The sequence below is a fragment of the Podarcis liolepis genome (assembly GCF_965112155.1).
Source record: "Podarcis liolepis genome assembly, chromosome: 4".
Lineage (NCBI taxonomy): Eukaryota > Metazoa > Chordata > Lepidosauria > Squamata > Lacertidae > Podarcis > Podarcis liolepis.
In genome coordinates, this window is record NC_139558.1 from 9,517,914 (window position 1) to 9,537,618 (window position 19,705).

General features: G+C 42.8%; 1 protein-coding gene across 1 annotated transcript in view; it reads left to right on the plus strand.

Annotated features, from left to right (window-relative positions):
* PIBF1 (progesterone immunomodulatory binding factor 1) overlaps positions 1-19,401 on the plus strand; it is an 83,255-nt gene extending 63,854 nt beyond the window's left edge. The window contains exons 16-18 of the mRNA XM_083501189.1: positions 900-984; positions 14,155-14,328; positions 19,152-19,401. Of these exons, the coding sequence (XP_083357315.1) occupies positions 900-984; positions 14,155-14,328; positions 19,152-19,229 (337 nt within the window). The 3' untranslated portion in view covers positions 19,230-19,401. The remainder of the gene's footprint in view (positions 1-899; positions 985-14,154; positions 14,329-19,151) is intronic.
* The last annotated feature ends 304 nt before the right edge of the window (positions 19,402-19,705 follow it).

A 19,705-nucleotide genomic window follows, 5' to 3' on the forward strand; every position in this document is an offset into this window, starting at 1 on the left:
CGCCTTCTCAATCTGGCCCGCAGACAGTCCGGCAATCAGCGTGTTTTTACATGAGTAGAATGTGTCCTTTTTTTAAAATACATCTCTGGGTTATTTGGGGGGCCTGCCTAATGTTTTTACATGAGTAGAATGTATGCTTTAATTTAAAATGCATCTCTAGGTTATTTGTGGGGCATAGGAATTTGTTCTCCCCCCCCCCAAAAAAAAAAAATAGTCCGGCCCACCACATGGTCTGGCCCACGGCTGAAAAAGGTTGCTGACCCCTGATTTAAAGTATCCCCAAACGATGCATCTCCACCTTTTTCTCGTAAACCTGAACAAAGACAGAGAGTTGTTCCAGCGTTTTCCTCATACGTCTTCTACAGCATTTTTATCAACCTCATTTTGTTTTGTTTTTTAATCTGAATCCCATCCAATTTTTCAACAGCCTCCTTGAACTTTGATGGCTTGTGCTATGCTTGAACAATGCTAATAAATCAAACCAGAATTTAATTTATTGTGCTTTTCGGTATAGAGCAATATTAAAGAAAATTAGCTCAGCTGACTAAGCTCTCTCATTTGATTAATAGTACAAAGCATGAACTACTTAAACTAGAATATTTAATGTTTACAGTGGTTTGTCCCATTGAAATCAGTGGTACGTGTGATGGTTTGAATACTGGTTAAAATGGTCTATAGCTCACAGCCTAAAGATAGCATTCATGTTTTTCCTTTTGAAAATGAATGTAAACATACAGGTTTTAACGAGGACAAAGTTTTTCTGTGTGCTGTTGCTTCAGCATATGCTCATGTTTGCCAAGAATTGCTTTACAAATTCATGTTGTAACCAGAATAAAAGATTAGAAAAGATCATCCCTTGCTATTACTGTGTTTCCTAATACTATCGTTTTTTCTACCAGTCTTTTAAATAAAGAAAAGGCGGCTTTGCTGCGTGTCAAGAATCAAATGGCAGCAGATTTAGAAAGACTTCTAAATCACCGTGAGGTAATCTTCTTGTTTTAGCATCGCAATTACCATATATTGGGTTTTTCCCAACATGTTAGTCATGGGGCTGTTTTGTTTTTCTCTCCGCTAATGTTATTAAATATACTGGAAGCAAATGCCCATCCAGGCACCTCCCTCATCACATTTCCCAGGCTGTTTCCCTTTATCTTCTGCCCCTCCAGTTGCCTCATAAGGTTGGCTGTTGAAGGTTGCTCTCACTGCTGAAATTTAACTTGGGTGATGGTAGCTTCTGTGATGGATAAATTAGCTCATGCCAGCCACAGAATGTACTGCCACATCTCAGTCTGACTTGCTTTGTTCAGCAAACTGCACCTTCACAAGCCATCATGGTGGCCTAGGCCATGCCACGTTACTTCTCTGCTTGGCATTTACCGTATTTTTCCGTGTATAAGACGCCCCCATGTATAAGACATATGTATTTTTGGGGTCTCAGATTTAAGAAAATCCATCCTCAGCACTATCCGTGTATAAGATACCCCCTAATTTTGGACATTAATTTTTAGGAGGGGAAACCTGGTCTTATACACGGAAAAATACGGAAATTGTTTTTTATTTGGAAAAAATATATTCACATTTCTACTCATGGGGCCACTGGGAATACACAGTTTGTTCTCAGCATAACTTGCAAAGCAGGGCAGCTGTCACTGAAACCATGGTTTAGCAGTACACAAGCAGGCCAAAGCGAGCCTGAGTCTTGTGTCGTCCTCCATCTCCCCCCACCTCCTCTATTGCAACCACAAGAGAACTAATTGAAGTTTTTCATTTCCAAATACAGTGGTGCCTCGCAAGACGAAATTAATTCGTTCTGCAAGTTTTTTCTTCTTGCGAATGTTTCGTCTTGCGAAGCACGGTTTCCCATAGGAATGCATTGAAAATCAATCAATGCGTTCCTATGGAGACCGTCCGGGGACAGAGGGGAAGCGCCGCATGCCTTCCCCTCTGTCCCTGGACCTGTTTAAAGCAAGGGGCGGCGGGGAGAAGATTGCTTCTCCCCGTTGCCTGCCCCGCAATCTCCGGGGACAGAGGGGACCTGTTTTAAAGCAAGGGAAGGGGCAGTGGGGAGAATCGCTTCTCCCCGTTGCTGCCCCTTGGTTCAAAAGGGGTCCGGGGGGAGAGGGGAAGGCGCGCTGCGCTTCCCCGCTATCCCCGGAGCTTGCGGGCAAGCTTCGTTTTGCGAAGCAAGCCCATAGGGAAATGCGTCTTGCGAAGCGGCTAAGAAAACGAAAAACTCCTTCGTCTAGCGAGTTTTTCGTCTTCCAAGGCGTTCATCTTGCGGGGTACCACTGTACAGGCATTTTCAATGTTACGTCTGAATCTGGACAAACTGTGTTTAGTTTTCGTTCGTCTCTGTGAAATGTAGTTAATGTCAATTTGTGGTTTATGCCTCCAGCTTCTTTATTAGCTGAGCCCAAGGCTTCCCAGGTTTTGTTCACTTCAGTTTAGTGTTGCATCAAAACAAGGCTGTTCTCTCCCCCACTCACTGGAAATGTCCTGAGATTACCAAGGTAGAAAACTGAAAAGCACATGGAACCACTTGGTCCTCCAAAACCCATGAAGGTCTTGAACATTTCTGCAGAAAAGCTTGAAAGGTCTATCTTTGATTGGGAGGAGTTGGGGAAAGAGGCTGTGTATCTCTTGATGCATTGCATTCCTTGCTAGAATACTTTTAAAAATTGTACCCAACTGTGAACACAGAGATATGCTTTTTGTATATATGTTTAAACTCTGTGTTTAGTACCTTGGTGCCACTCTGGGTATTACTTCACTTGAGCAATTAAGTTAATATCTGTGTGCTTAATTTCTTCCTCTTTTAAATCATTATATCACCCCTTATTCTGCTTTACAAATATGTTCTAGGTTTAACCATTGGCAAAGTACTTTCAGATGATAAAATGAAAAGTTCTATTAAATTACAAAGAGTTTTAGTTTGTGTTAAGAACTCTTTGTACATTAATTTCCATAAATGCCACCAGCTGTTTTCTTTATACATTTATTGGCTACCATTGTCTTGCATGTGTAATGAATGGTTAAGTTGTGATACACCTGCTTTTAAAAATATTTTAGTACTTACACTAGGTGTATTATAGCTTTTTATTATGTCCTTAACACATGGTGTCATGCAGTATTAACAGAGGACTCATTCATTTTACCCTCTGTGGAAAAGGATGTTTCTCAAGAAGAGAGCTTTAAATACATGCAAAGACAAAAGTTACCAGCTTTATATAAACTGTTGAAGACTTTGTACATTCTCCCACAACAAGATGTTAACTATTCTAAATGTGCTTCTTTTATCTGGCGGCACTTCGTGAAACTTGATTAAGAAAATCCATCTTAGCAACTATTCTTATATGCCTTATACTAGAAGAAGGAACATGACTCCCATGTTAGGTTGCCTGAGGCCCTGGGTGCCTGAGCACCCACAAAATTCCCCATGAAGGGGCTGGGCACCCACAAGTTTCAGTGCCAGGGCCATGCAATCTGCATGGCACCCATGATTACGGGGCGAAGTTGGCACTCCTGTTAGGTTGTACCTTATAATGGGGTTATTGAATGTTATTGTTGACACCGTCGAGCTAAACTTCCTTTATCACTCCTGAAAAACTCTGTGTCGTAAACACTTACAGTAAAAAAAGTATCACACCATTACAGTACAAGTCTTTACGGATATGAAAGTAACTTAGGTTGCCATCCACTGAACACAATCAGGCCTACTTTTGAGTGGACATATATAGGATTGCACTGTTAATGAAGCAGTAAGATTTCTTGGTCCCATTGTGTTTATGCTGTGATGTACCATCTTGGCCAGGGGTCTGCAACCTTTAAGACAAAAAGAGCCACTTGGACCCGTTTCCGAAGAAAAAACAACAACTGGGAGCCGCAAAACCATTGCAACATTTAAAACAAATATATCTCCGGAGCCACGATCTGACAGCGGGTGGGAAGGTGACGTCGGGATGGTGCGTGACTAACGCACGCACTGCCCCCATGCGACGTCACGGCCAGTACAGCGCCCGCCACAGTGAGGAGTGTCGGGGCGCTCAATGCGCCTCCTCCCCTCGCTAGTATCCGCCCCGGAGCCGCAGCAAAGATGTAAAAGAGCCACATGCGGCTCCGGAGCCGCAGGTTGCAGACCCCTGATCTTGGCCGTCTCTTAGTGCAAACCCATTTCATTAGGCTTGAGCTTCTACAGCCGCCGCCTGCCATGAACCACCATGGCACCATGGCAGAATTGGCAGCAACAGCAGCAGATATGTTCTGTGCTATTGATAATAGATCCTCTTGTTAATTGTGCTGTTTTAAATGTGCATTTTATATTTTACTTCCTTTAGTAAAGTTTTCATTTGAGATGTTTAAGATAATATTTTAGTTTCCCGTTAATTATGTTGCTTTGAATGTATACTTTATATTTGACTTTCTTCAGTAATGTTTTACTCTGGATTGTTTTATTTGATATTTTAATGTTGTTGTAAACTGCTTTGAGATTTTTTTCCCCTTTAAAATATGAAGTGGTATAGAAATGAAAATCATAATAATAACCATTGTATCACCAGTGCTTTTAAAAATCTCTCCACTGTGTTAGAGTCACATGGCAGCAATGAATTACAACTGAATTAAGTTGCTGAATTACAACTTATTACCAAACTTAAAACCATGGAGAGACCTGGTCTGAATAGAGACATTGGATTCTTATCTCATTTTACATGATAAAACTATTTTTGGCCATCTCATCCCTTGCTTTTTCCTGTAAGACCAATTGCGGTCATTAACAGTCGTCAACGGCAACATCTTAAAAAGCAGAGACATCACCTTGCCAACAACGGTCCGTATAGTCAAAGCTATGGTTTTCCCAGTAGTGATCTATGGAAGTGAGCGCTGGACCATAAAGAAGGCTGATCACCGAAGAATTGATGCTTTTGAATTATGGTGCTGGAGAAGACTCTTGAAAGTCCCATGGACTGCAAGAAGATCAAACCTATCCATTCTTAAGGAAATCAGCTCACTGAAAGTGCTCACTGAAAGGACAGATCCTGAAGCTGAGGCTCCAGTACTTTGGCCACCTCATGAGAAGAGAAGACACCCTGGAAAAGACCCTGATGTTGGGAAAGATTGAGGGCACAAGGAGAAGGGGAAGACAGAGGACGAGATGGTGGGACAGTGTTCTCGAAACTACCAGCATGAGTTTGACCAAACTGCGGGAGGCAGTGGAAGACAGGAGTACCTGGCGTGCTCTGGAGCATGGGGTCACGAAGAGTCAGACATGACTAAACAGCAACAACAGTCGTCAACAGGTCTACCACAGCTATCAGCCAATCACCCATTCCCGCCACCCTTCTGAGTGATACCCCACCCTACCCTCTCACTATATGTAAAGGTCTGGTGACTTCTGTTTCAGTGTATCTGAAGAAGTGTCCATGCACACGAAAGCTCATATCAAGAACAAACTTAGTTGGTCTCTAAGGTGCTACTGGACATTTTTTTCCCCTATGGCAGCAATGAGCTCTTGTGAAAATTTCAGCAAGATCTTGCAAGAAGCCTCCACTGTGCAACCCCGGTAAGCGAGGCTTCCACAGGGGGGACAGGCACCCCCGGGCAGTGGGGTTGCTGCTGTTGCTCTGCCTAAGAATGGTCTGGCTGTTCAAGTTGCACTGGCGTGTCTCTGACTGAGCCAGGGTTGATGACTTAATGCCAGCTGAGACAGGAATCATCCAGCTAAGCCATCGTAAGCTGCTCATCCCAGCAGATCGTGCCATAGGATTGCCCCCTAAGAGTCTTGAGAAAGATGCAAGAAGCAGGCAGGTAGTTTTAAGGGGCAGATAAGCAGAAGCAAGTTCAGAAGTGCTTTGGGTAAACTGTCAAGAAAGGCTGCCAGCGGCCTTTTCTTGCCTTATCTGAGCTCGGCACAACTGGGGTGGTTTATGTTTCCTGGAGGAAACCCTGGAGTGAAGCAGGGCAGAGTTGGGGAGAGAATAATAGCTCATTCTGTCCCAGATGCTCTGTGCAGATAACAGTATTTATTACATAAAATACATGCCAAAAGGCAAAAGGTCTCCGTCTGAAAAAGCTTACCTTCCACGGCACTCAGCAAAGCTTTTGCCTCTTGACTTTTCCCTTTTCTATACTTAGAGTCACAGCTACACTGTTTTTTGAACCGTTGTCTGGCTACACAGTGGATAATACACTTGCTTGAATACACTTGACAGATTACATATGTTTTTATATTGTTCTACATGGGCAGTTTAGGGCCAGATTCAGATTGAATTAAAATAAACCTTTGTGTGAGATCCAAGAATGTTTCACAGGCCTTGAAATGTGTTTCTTTCTTTCTCCGAGGCTTGTGTGGTCTGATAAGTTTCCAGTCACACATTTCCTTTTTATTGAACTCCTGAAAGACTACTCTGCATTTCACAAAAGACACAGGGAATGTGAGATAATGCATTTTATTAGGCCGACTCACATTCAGAACGTAGGATATGGGCTTCCAGGTGTTTCTCAGGTTGTATATTCAAGGAAAGTGGAGTGGGCAGCCTGCTGTTTCTGTGATCCTTATTTTGACGATTCTAAAAGCATTCTACCTCGCCCTCCAGATATGCTGTGTTCTAAGACTCATGATCATCCTTGCACTTCATCCTTCCCCTCTTCCTCTTCCTGCTGCAATTGCTGCTCTCATTTGGAAGATCCCCCCCCCTTTGCACTGTGTACAACAGTGTTTGGATGCTTCTGGTGTTTCTGCTAATTTTCTCATTCCCTGGAGGCCACTGGGTGGAGGGGCTTCTTGTCATCGCCCTTGCTCACACCATTAAATACTTCCTGAGAAGAATGAGAATGGGCGGCAGCAGCACAAGACGTTTCCAGGACTGGTGCGCTTGCTTGCTTTATTTGCTTATTTGTTTAAAGCATTTATACCCAACCCTTCAGCCAAAAAGCTTCCCAGAGTGGCTTGCAAAATTCAGTAGTCAGACCTACTTACAATCTTAAAGACATAAAGACGTTCCCAAGGAAAGGAATAGAAAAGCCACTTCTCAGAGCAGCTGATGGCAACAAGGACATCCCAGCTCCTTGCCCACAGGAGGCATGTCCTTTAGAGCAGTGTTCCCCAACCTTGGGCCTCCAGCTGTTTTTGGACTACAACTCCCATCATCCCTCACTAGCAAGACCAGTGGTCAAGGATGATGGGAATTGTAGTCCAAAAACAGCTGGAGGCCCAAGGTTGGGGAACACTGCTTTAGAGGACTCCCTCAGCAGCAAAGGGGCTGTGGCTATTTTTCATCAACATTTGTTTTTCTCTCTTTAGCCACCAAGCCAATACAACCGGTTCCAGTGATCCCAAAGAGGAAAGTGGGGCAGCATTTGTCCCCTGCACCCTCTACAAAGGAGCTCTCACTCGAAAACATCCCCCATAATAAGCCCTATAGAAATAGCTGGATAATATCTGAATCAGGAGAGGCCGTCCAATACTGGTGCCTGGATTCAGTGGTGTTATGGATAATGCAAAATAAGCTGAGCCTGAATATTGGGGAGATAGAAGCTCACTGTGGGTGAATGTCTGAAAAAGTGGCCAGTTGCCTGTCCTGGAAAGCCTTATAACTGGAAGAACTTGGCAATCATTTTTTAATGATTTCTGTGCAAGTTGTGCATGCATTTTACTTACCAAACAAAACTAAATTATATTGAATATCTTTTGAATTTCCAAGTAATGTTACAACTTTTTAACAACACTTATTTCTGGAATTTGAAAGTTGGAAAATTCAGCACACCCTACTTAGAGGTAGCACCTAATATTGATTCCGCACATGTAAGAAATCAGGCTTTCAATGTGACAGCACCAAAAGTTTGGAACTCCTTGCCTATTGACATCAGACAGGCATCTTCACTGTACCTTTTCCCCTGGATGGTTAAGTCTTGTCAAAGGCATGCTGGCCACATGACCCAGAAAGCTGTCTGTGAACAAACCTTTTCCATTACCTGCTTAAAACATATACAGTAGACTCTCCAGATATGAATTAAATTCGTTCCGGTGGTCCGTCCGCAACACGAAAAGTCCGTAGGCAGAAGCGCCGCTTCTGCACATGTGCAAAGCGTGCGGTGAAACTCAGAATTATGCACTTCTGGGTTTGTGGCATTCGTAACCCAAAAGTTACATATCCAGAGCGGTACATAACTAGAGGGTTCACTGTAGATCCAGACATGTAGATGCAGATGTGTTTAATCTTTTTAGTATATTGTTACTTTTAATTATCTTTTAAATGTATTTGCTACTTATTCAGCTTTTATAAGAAATATTAAAAAAAGATCAATAAAGGTCACTTGAGGTTTTATTACAGCCAAATGGTATATAAATTTGGGAGTTTTAAAAAAGAAAAAGAAAAATGGAGACTAGAATGAACAGGACTAAATATTGCCAATGCTCAAAATACCTATTTCATCTCTGAAATATTTTCCTTTTTTGTCATGAATATCCAACCCATTGGGGGTGGGGGAGATGGGTCAGTTGAGGGATTTCCTTTTTATTCTGTTTCCATTTTGTGTTTTGTATTAACTGGAAAAGAAAAATAGTTTTAAAAAATGAATATCCAGTCTCGTCATGAGTTCTGTGAAATTCTAAAGCTGTCAAACTGCATTGAATTTAATCTAATCAACTGTGCACCTCCCTAAAAAAGGCTTATCTGTTCTGATACTGAAATCCCATGGCATGTGAGGTGTTTGTCAGCTTTTCTATAGCTGCATCTCCTTTTACTAGAGTTGTTCTCGACCATGATTAAACTACTGAACCTTTCTAAAGGTTATTTACCTGAGTTAGTCAGTAGACTGAAGGCATTCTTGAAAAGGCCTTTGGCTCTCCTACAACACTGAGTTTATTAACATTGGTTTTCTGTTTTGTCAGGGAACAGCAAACATCTTTCTAGTTGAAAAGTTGAAAGCAGGCTTTTTGGTTAAACTGCCTTTAGCCAAGTTCCTTCCTTGTTTTGCTTTTTTTATATAAGGCTATTTCAGAATTACGTTTCTAGGGAGAATTTATTCTTCCTTTTTGCATATGTGCTACAACCTTCTAAATAAAAATTTGCTCTTGAACAATGCTCAGTTCCTTCAAACATTCAGCCACAAGGTAATTATCTTCCACTAAGTTGCTGTTCTGAGATCCTTGCTTCTATTAATGTCCTGTTTGTGTATGCACACAACATACACAGAGAGACAAGAGATTACAGGGAAATTTCTGTATCCCAAGTTAGCCCTGGAGCTATTCTCAACTACAGTTTAGAGAAGCAAGCAACAATTACACTGCTAAGTGATTGTCAAGACCGTTCTGGTTCCTATTGTGATGTTATCAGCACTTCTCATTTTTATTTTATGTTATCTATTGAGTTATTGTGTTACTTAAACATGAATACAAAAAGGCTACTGAATTTAGAACACCTGGAAGCTTTTTAGCAAACAGGGCCCATTCATGCACACAATTTTGGGTGAGAAGCGGCAGCTTTGAGTAACTTGCTTCTCCTTCTTAGACGCCCCCCCCCCCCCCGAGAATTGTATTTTCATTTATTGTGTCCTATAAAGTAAACTTGTGCTGGATAAAATCTGGCTTTCAGGAAACACAGCTTCCATGTGCTACAAAAATAAGCAAGGCTTATTGTAATGTAAATTGATAGGAACGCAATGTAAGCACCTCGGATTTTGATTTAGAGGGGAAATGTTCCGCAAAATATAGGCAAAATTCATTGTGTTTGTTTAGATTGCAAACTGGCAAGCACGTTATACAGAACGTACTTTGGAGAGAGCCAAGTTTTTTATTATTATTGTTATTAAGGACAGGGGTTTTAGCAAGAAACAGTTGCCAGTAAGATCATCCAAATATTTAAAAAGTCCTTAATTCATTTTCCCAGGTGACTATGAATCTTTCAATCCTGTTGCAGTAGCTGTCCAGCTGTGTAAACCCTTCTATTTTCTATTCAGATATAACAAATGAACAGAAACATACTTATGAACCACCAAAGCAGCAAGAGATAGCTCTGGAGCAGAAACACCTACAGATATTCTGTACGTTTGTTTTGTTTTTTAAGGAATGGGTTGTTTTCCTCAGAGTAGACCCATTGAGATCTCATAAGTAATTTGGGATGCATTCAGTGCTTGGGATCCCAAGAACTACTCTATCCAAGCTCTAGTACACTTTATATCATTGAGCAGGGGTCAGCAACCTAAGGCCCATGGGCCATAAGCAGCCCACAGGGGTCGTTTAACCGGCCCATGAGCTGTTCCCAAACCAAGCTGCCCACCCAGCCAGTCTCCGTATGCTGTTCTAAACAAGCACTGCATGGGGACTCGCTTCCGTGGCATCATAAATCGTGTCTGCTCATGCGCAGACGCCGGAAATCGTGTCTGTGCAGATGCCGGAAATTGCATCTGTGCAGGTGCTGGAAATCGCTGCATTTTACATTTTAAAATTTACCTTTGTGTACTTTGCCTGAAAGTTATGTTCATTGTGTCAACCAAACTATACAATACATTCAGAGTTTACCCCCCAAAAAACCCTTGCTCCAGCAGACAGAACAAAGTTCTTTGTTTTGTTTTCAAAGGGTGTACTATGGGTTGTGATCTCCTTCCACAAAGCGTTGTCCTGCTACATGTGCCAGAGTGTTGTCAAACTCTGCTTCTCTTAAAGGGGTCAAAGGCAGCACACAACTGTCATGACAGGGGCACTATAACATCCCCCAAAAAACAACAACAACCTGCTATTGTCAAGGGCTCTGTGGTTTGAACCAGCTCATGGACTGGTGCTGGAATAAGGCTGAAAAGCTCTCTGAGAATGGATGCACTCAGACTGCTTCCAGTTTTCAACCCAATTCAGAGTGTCATTTAAGACCCTTAAAGTTGCAAATACCGTATTTTTTGCTCTATAAGACTCACTTTTTCCCTCCTAAAAAGTAAGGGGAAATGTGTGTGCATCTTATGGAGCGAATGCAGGCTGCGCAGCTATCACAGAAGCCAGAACAGCAAGAGGGATTGCTGCTTTCACTGTGCAGCGATCCCTCTTGTTGTTCTGGCTTCTGGGATTCAGAATATTTTTTTTCTTGTTTTCCTCCTCCAAAAATTAGGTGTGTCTTGTGGTCTGGTGCGTCTTATAGAGCGAAAAATACGGTAGTTTGGGACCAGGATACATTAAGGACTGCCTTGTCTGATTCCCCTTCTCATTCGGGAAGACTGGCACTAGAGAGCTATAACAGACTGAGCAGTATTCAGTTACATATTGTGCTAGCGATTTCTCCTCCTCCCTCTATGTGTGCTCTGCGCCATCCCCAAATCTGTTCTGGAAGGTTTTGGGGGGGAACCAAAGCAGATTTAAGGGGAATGCAGCGTGCAGGGGGAAAAGATTTTTCTTGCACTTGTGGAACAATCTGCTTAGCACTACGTTGTGCTTGTATTGTTCCTTTGCTCAATTTATATCGTGTTCCGTGAAGCTTTGGCTGGGTAGCAATTTGCTAATCTTCAAAGCCCCCACTTAAAATGATTACATTTAAATAAAAGGTTCTCGCATCACTTCTGGAAGACACCTAGATATTGGCTAGAAGAGGTTTTCATAAAAACTTTTTTTTTTTAAGTGCATGGAAGGCTTTCCTACTTTCTCAAATGTGATTTCCTCATGTTCTGTGATGGAAATTAAGACCATGACTTACCTCATGCAAGGCTGTGCTGTTTTACAAGGAGTTGGGAAGATTTTTGGAGAGGGCATGAGAGTTGGCCTCTCTCCAGGAGATACGATGGCCAAATAACTACTAAAAGATTGCTATGTGTTCTCTGAAATGTAAACTCTCTATCAGCCTGAGAATTGCCTACCATTGTCATGTTTTGGAGTACAATTTCAACATCTCTTCAATCAGAATATGGTGCAGCAAAGTAGTGCTCACTCACAGTGGTTGCTAAAATGAAAACATGATTTGCATCCCAATCCTAAACCTGCCTGAATACTTATTTCCATAGCTTCCCAGTGGATATGCTTAGGATTGCAGCCTCGGTACTGTAAAGATGAAGCATGTGCTTGTAATATAATTGTCCAAGTTATTTTCATCGAGAAATTTTGTCTATGCATTGCTTTGGCAACATCTTTGCAGAGTTTACAACTTTCAGCAACATGTTGGTATCAGTTATGCAGCCCTTTGAAACAGCTGCTCTGCAGTTGAGCTGTTTTGACATGCCACTGCACATGGCTGAATTATGCAAATACTTGCAATATTAAATGACTGAGCAATAAGAAGAATGCACCCAGTGGATAAAGTGGTTTGGTGTGCTTTAAGGGTTTGCGGTAGTGTTATGAGGAGCCCATAACTGAAATATTGGGCATTTATTAAGTAGATGTAACAGTCAGTACAACAGAGTGTGCCTATTTTTACCTTTTGAGCAGAAGAATTTACATCCTACAGTATTATAGAGCTGCTTATAAGTAATTGTGTTTGAGGAATGGCATGCTTTCATCCTCCAAGGCTCATTTTCATAATTGTAACCAAAACTGTGAATCAATGTGAATTAAGAAATCTATTGTTAACTTACAGTCTACTGCTACTTGCCTGTTGTTGTCTGACATTAAACTGCAAGCATTCATTTTTTACACCATTGTTGCATGAGTTTATCCAGGCCTCCTTACATTTCCCTGAAGCCCAAATCATTGTGAAATATTATCTGTCAAGATGAAAAGTGACAAACGGAACCCCAAACTAGAATTTACATGCCCAGATGGTTCTGTTAATTTACTGTTTTCCAACTTCTGATAATGAAGAAGACTCATTTTCAGAACTGAAACTGGATGCTTGATTCATTCTTGTGTTTAAAAGTGTTTGCTTTGGTTGGTTGAAGTATGAAGTATGAAAGGGGTAGAATAATCCACCCTCAACAGAGCTCTGCGGTTGTATTCAAACATAACATTTAACCATGGTTTAGCACTATGTCTACTACATCCCCTCACCTCCCATGCAATGGGGAAGAGAGCTTCAGTAGAGTTTAGTTTCACTATTAGAAAATCCTGGGTTAGCATTCTACTAAAACAAACTGGTTTGTTTAGCAAACCAGCTTCATAACCTTTGGTTTGACATTGACTTGTTGCATAAAGGTAAAGGGACCCCTGACCATTAGGTCCACTCGTGACCAACTCTGGGGTTGTGGCACTCATCTCGCTTTATTGGCCGAGGGAGCCGGTGTACAGCTTCCGGGTCATGTAGCCAGCATGACTAAGCCGCTTCTGGCGAACCAGAGCAGCGCACGGAAACGCCATTTACCTTCCTGCCAGAGTGGTACCTATTTATCTACTTGCACCTTGACGTGCTTTCGAACTGCTAGGTTGGCAGGAGGACTTGTTGCATAATTTAACATAATTCTCTTAAACCGATATAACTACTTCAACCATAGCACTAAGTTGAAGTGTTTTAACTGTCAAGCTAAACACTGCCTTAGCACAAGCCATGGGGAAGGGAGAGGTGCACACCGATGGGGCGCATTCATGCTCAACCATGTAGTGTGCAAACATGGCCTATGTCTCTCCATTACTTTACTGAGCATCTCTCCCGATTGGGAGGCAAGTCCAGAGCACTGACTTGTTGAGAGAGGCAAAAAATTGCTTTTCTGTTTCAGAGAGGGAAGCTCGTCTCTTTACAACATTTTTTCCTATATTTACTGTGATCTTTGTAGTGTGCATGTCTTCTCCTGGATGTTCCCACTCCTCTCGCTTTACTGGGAGTAATAAGTGTTTTTTATATCTGCCTTTGTAAGACATGCTCTCTTATCCCAGCCATCTGCCTCTTATTTGTAAGCATGCAGATTGGATTAAGCCAGTGCTCTGCCTTTTCAAAACAAACCTTTAAAAAGAATCGTTTTAAAATAAATGGCAGTTTAAGTGAAAAAGAGCCAGTGGGCTGCTTAACTGTGCTCTGTAAATCTTTTTCTGTCACAGCATTTCACAAATGATGAGCTCCTATTTATATAAATCTTGTGCCTTTTTTATTTTATTACTTCCTTTATGAAGTGGTTTCAAATAAGTAATCAGACCAGAAAGGGAGATAACCATCCCTATTGTACTGTAATGATTCCATTTCCATGCTTTGGTGAATAGAAAATGGGTGTTCTATAACTAGTAATGGAGGCTTATAGTTTGACTTCTTTTTTGTTAAGGAACTGGCTGTGATGAAACAGATGTTGATTCGTCTTCATGGTAAACCCCAAGGAGATAGTTTGCCCCAGAAACAGAGTCAAAATCTGCATGCAAAAGCCGTAACAAGTCCAGCAGTCAGTTTGCCTTTTGAACACGAGGAAGGAAATGTCTTTGCACCCAAACCAACATTATTTGTAAGTACAGCAACAGTTTTTATTTATTTTCATGGTACAGCAACTTTTATGCTTTTTATTAGATCTTGGTAGATCAGTGTGGTAGATACAATGTTGGAACTATGAGCTCTCAAATAAAAATATGTGTATTTTATTTTCATTAATTAAATCTTTAGTCCATCCTTCCACCTAAGTGTTCAAGGCAGCACACATGGTCTTCTTACCCATTTTATCCTCACAACAAATTACCGTATTTTTCGCTCTATAGGACGCACCGGACCATAGGAGGGGGAGAACAGGGAAAAAACCAGAAAAGCAGCTTTGGGCTGCTGCCTGCTATCCGCAAGCCTTCTGAGCCCGGTGGGAACTCCCGCCGGGATCCGAAGGCTTGCGGATATCTGCCCGAAGCCCAGGGTTCGCAATGCTGTGCTCCCCGGGCTTCGGGCTGCAGGCTGTTATCCGCCAGCCTTCGGAGCCCGGCGGGCACTCCCGCCACGCTCCAAAGGCTTGCGGATAGCTTCCTACATTGGCTCCCAGTACGTTTCCGAGCACAATTCAAAGTGTTGGTGCTGACCTTTAAAGCCCTAAACGGCCTCGGTCCAGTATTCCTGAAGGAGCGTCTCCACCCCCATCGTTCTGCTCGGACGCTGAGGTCCAGCGCCGAGGGCCTTCTGGCGGTTCCCTCATTGCGAGAAGCAAAGCTACAGGGAACCAGGCAGAGGGCCTTCTCGGTAGTGGCGCCCACCCTGTGGAACGCCCTTCCAGCAGATGTCAAAGCAATAAACAACTACCTGACATTCAGAAGACATCTTAAGGCAGCCCTGTTCAGGGAAGTTTTTAACGTGTGACATTTTACTGTATTTTTGGTTTCTGTGGAAGCCGCCCAGAGTGGCTGGGGAGACCCAGCCAGATGGGCGGGGTATAAATAATAAATTATTATTATTATTATTATTATTATTATTATTATTATTATTATTATTATTAAACCTGGAGAGCAAGAGGGGTTGGTGCGCACTGACCCCTCTCGCTCTCCAGACTTCAGCGAAAGCCTGCATTCGCTCCATAGGATGCACACACACTTCCCCTTCATTTTTGGAGGGGGAAAAGTGCGTCCTATAGAGCGAAAAATACGGTAAATGTTTAGTCCACCCTTCCACCTAAGTGTTCAAGGCAGCATACATGGTCTTCTTACCATTTTATCCTCACAACAACCCTGTGAGGTGGTGACTCAGGATCACCTAGTGACCTTCATGGCTCTGCCAGGATCTGAACCAGGATCCAATACTCTAACCGCCATACCAGAATGCTCCTAATAAAGAGAGAAGTGAATACAGTAGTACCTCTGGATGCAAACGGGATCCGTTACAGAGCCCTGTTTGCATCCTGAAGCGAACGCAACCCGCATCTGCGCGGGTCGTGATTCGCCACTTCCGCGTATGCGCGTGGCGTCTTTTTGAGCATCTGCGCATGCGCGAGCGGCGAAACCCGGAAGTAACGCGTTCTGTTACTTCCGGGTCGCCGCGGAGCACAACCCAAAAACGCTCAACCTGAAGCTACTTCATCCCAAGGGATGACTGTAGTTCCTAAGGGGCAGAGCAATCCAAGCTATCGGACGTCAGCATATGTTACACCAGGGTAAATTATCCTGGGGCAATTTATTCCTGTTCCAAATTCAGGAGCAAGGATACTGCCAACTGAGCTGGTCTGAGTCTCGCAGAGGGAAAACAAGGACCACCGCTTTCCGTTTAAACCTACCCAGACCCTGATATTATCTTCTGAGGTCCTTTTTTGTGTGCCTCCTCCACGACAGGTCCAGAGGATGGCAACACGGGAACGGGGCCTTTTCAGCAGTGGCTCCCCGTCTGTGGAATGCTCTCCCCAGGGAGGTTCAGCTGGGCCCAGGCAAAAACATTCCTCTTTAACCAGGCCTTTGGCTGATTGAGGGTTGCCTTTATTTTTGTTTTATATATTTTCTGTTTTTTATATGTGATTTTCTGTTACAAACCACACTCAGATCTACGGGTATAGGGCAGTATGCAAATATACCGTAATTAAGAAATTAAGAAAATAATAAGCAAACCTTTAAGATAGAATTAGACTTGCACCACCCTATTTGCCAGTGTCACTTCCACTGTGTTGCTAGGTCACATGACTGAACTAAACAGAGATTGGAAGAGGGAAATGTCTCCCCCTGCCTTGTTCCTGGAATGTCCCTTTTTCGAGACTTATGCCAGCTGAGCCAGGATGGGGGACTCCAGCCAGTGTCGCCACAGCTGAGCCCAGACTCAGCCAGAGCCCCACCTGTACCCAATTCCACTTACCCTCACAGATCTTGGATTTGGATTGCTCCCATAGCTGCTCAAGACACATATTTAAGTGTCACCATGAATCACGCATTTCCTCTAAGTGGCGATTTGGCCCCTCCAGTCTTAAGTCCGACACTAACTTAAAAACTACACAAGCTCTCAATAAGCAGACGCCCACAGAACTTTATGGAAATCCTGGGAAATGGCTTTGCAACAAATGCAAATAGGAGAAAATTACTTCCCAGGTTTGACAGTAAAGGTGATTGAGAAATAATAAATATGCTCAATGGAACAGTGGCTTGGATAAAGAAAAGGTATTCCAAATAATAAACTTAATTATGCTTCTTTGAGGCATACATCCATTTCAGCAATGACTACAGTGGTGCCTCGCAAGATGAAAAGAATCCGTTCTGTGATTCTCTTCGTCTAGCGGTTTTTTTCGTCTTGCGAAGCAAGCCCATTGACGGATTAGCGCTTTTAGCGGCTTTTAGCGGCTTATCAGCTCAGCTGATAAGCGGCTTAGCGGCTTAGAAAAAAGGGGGGAAGGGAAAAAAACCCGCAGGAACTCGCAAGACATTTTCGTCTTGCGAAGCAAGCCCATAGGAGATTCGTTTTGCGAAGCACCTCCAAAACGGAAAACTCTTTCGTCTAGCGAGTTTTCCATCTTGCGAAGCATTCGTCTTGCGGGGCACCACTGTAATCTAAATGGATGCCATGTCACACCACCCTATGTCTTTGTTCCGTGGTTATTCCAAAGATTTGACTGCAGAACCTTGTACTGTTGTTGTTGTTGTTTGAGAGGAGGGTGCAGGGAGGTCAGGAGAAATCGTATCTGCTAATCACAATCTGAACACAAGATTTCTGTATGAATTTGGTGCAGCTCTCTTTTGTGTCTCTTCTGCAAAAGAAAATATGGTCAGTGGGCCTTAAAGACAGAATGCAAGTGAGATGGTGTTAACCTTATGTAATTGACACCGCTACTTTCAAGTATTATTTTCCAAACATCTCTAATACTAAATTAATTGTCCTTAGTATATCTCCGTATTTTAGCACAGCTGCTGTTTCCCCTAGTTCTTCTTTAGCATCTTCATGAGTTGAAACTTTTTTTTAACACCGTAATATACAGTATGCCATTATTTTTCACCGAAGAGAGCTATATTTATTCCAGTCACATTGCATACGCAAAGTATGGGGCTGGATTCAACTAACTCATTCCACTAGCAGAAGGACTCCCCCTTGCACAGTCGGGCTTCCTCCCCATGCATGCCCCCTGCACCTTCTGCAAGTCTACTTTGGAGGGTTGGGAGAACCCCCAGAGGAGTGGGGTCTGGGGGAGATCTTTTTGCTGCGCAAGCAGAAATGCTTGCACTGACAGAACAATCACATTGTCCAGGCAACAGATCATAGAATCAGAGTTGGAAGGGAGCCTGAGGATCATCTAGTCCAAACCCCTGCAATGCGGGAATGTGCAGCTGTCCCTTATGGGGACCACACCTGTAACCTTGGCATTATCAGCACCGTGCTCTAACCAACTGATCTCCGTAGTGTTATGTTGAAATTAGCATCTTGATCAGGGGTCAGCAACCTAGGGCCCATGGGTCAGAAGCGGCCTGCAGAGGTTGTTTGACCGGCCCACGAGCAGCCCCCGAACTGAGCTGCCCGCTCGCACACTGCGCTAAACCGGCACGGCACAGCGCGGGACTCACTTCCGTGGCCCCGAAAATCACATCTGCGCAGATGCAGAAAATCATGGGCGGGCAGGCGATCAGGCCCATGGAGGGATCTCTGCAGGACCAATCCGCCCCGGCAAGATAAACCTTGCTGACCCCTGATCTTGATAATGAGGGTACCTCTAGACCTGATAAGAGCAGAAAGACAGCTTCTGAAACAAAGCAAGGCACTTGTTGTTATGGAGGTTTTGACCCATCAGGTTTTTTTATAATATTGGTAACATTCCCAACTGCTGAGTATGTTCATTGATGTGGACTTAACAGTGGTTGGAACACAGATTGCTGCTCCCTGCCCCAATTGAATATTTGGCTTTTAGGTGGACAGCACCTTGATTGATGGTGCCAACCACCTGTAAACTGAGAGCGCAGAGGCACCCTAAAACTGTAAAGGTAGGTTTGAAAATGGAATGGCAGGCCTTACATAAGGTCTTAAAGGTGAGGCTGAACACAGAGCACAAGTGTTCATTGATTTGCATAGTTCTTTGGCTCGTTCAGTGCCCAGCACAAACAGACTAGGTTATACAACATGAGCAAATGTATGCAAATGCGTTTCATTTTCATAATGTTCAGAGATTACAGAATTCAGGTTTTCTGGAGGTAGATCTTGAATTGCATACTTGTTTGTTTTGGTGGTTGTGTTTTGTTTGCTTGCCTGATTCATGTTAAATGTGCAGCTGTAATGAAATTGTAGCAGTAGGACTGAAACTTGCCAAAATGGTTGCAGGTTAAGTGTTAGGCGAGTGCTGCACCACTGCTGCTTTATTATTGCTTCCTTCAACTACACAAATGTGTTTATTTTATTTCACAGACAAACGAAGCTCCACTACAATACTTGAAGAAGGTAAAGCAGAAAAAAAGCATCTTAGGTTATTATTTCAAGAAATAAATGTTGATAATTATAATCGTGTTCTTAAAACTTCTTAATTACACACCTCTATTTTTATTCCCTTTATTTCAAATTTAAAGAGAACTTTCTGAATCGCTTTTGTGAATTTCAAAATTCATATACCAGCCCTTATGCTGAAAGGTTGACTATTAAAGGCATTTGAATTTGTTAATCTGTAACTGGTGTTTCTTTAAGAGTTCATATTTGAAAATAATTTTAAGTACTAAGCCATTTTTGTGTTCCTCTGACTTCTAGGCACATGAGAATATCCTTGTAGAATACCATTTTTAAGCATCCTTCTGTTGGGAAGCATTTATGTTCAGCTGCAAGGAAAGCGTTTTCTGTTACTCAAATTTGGATACGTCTGGGATGGCACATGTTTCCAGACAGGCTCTGTGCCTTTGATCACACTGTGGAAAGTAGAAATTCAATCAGTACAGTTTCCCATGGTTTACTTGAGACATAACCTCAACTTG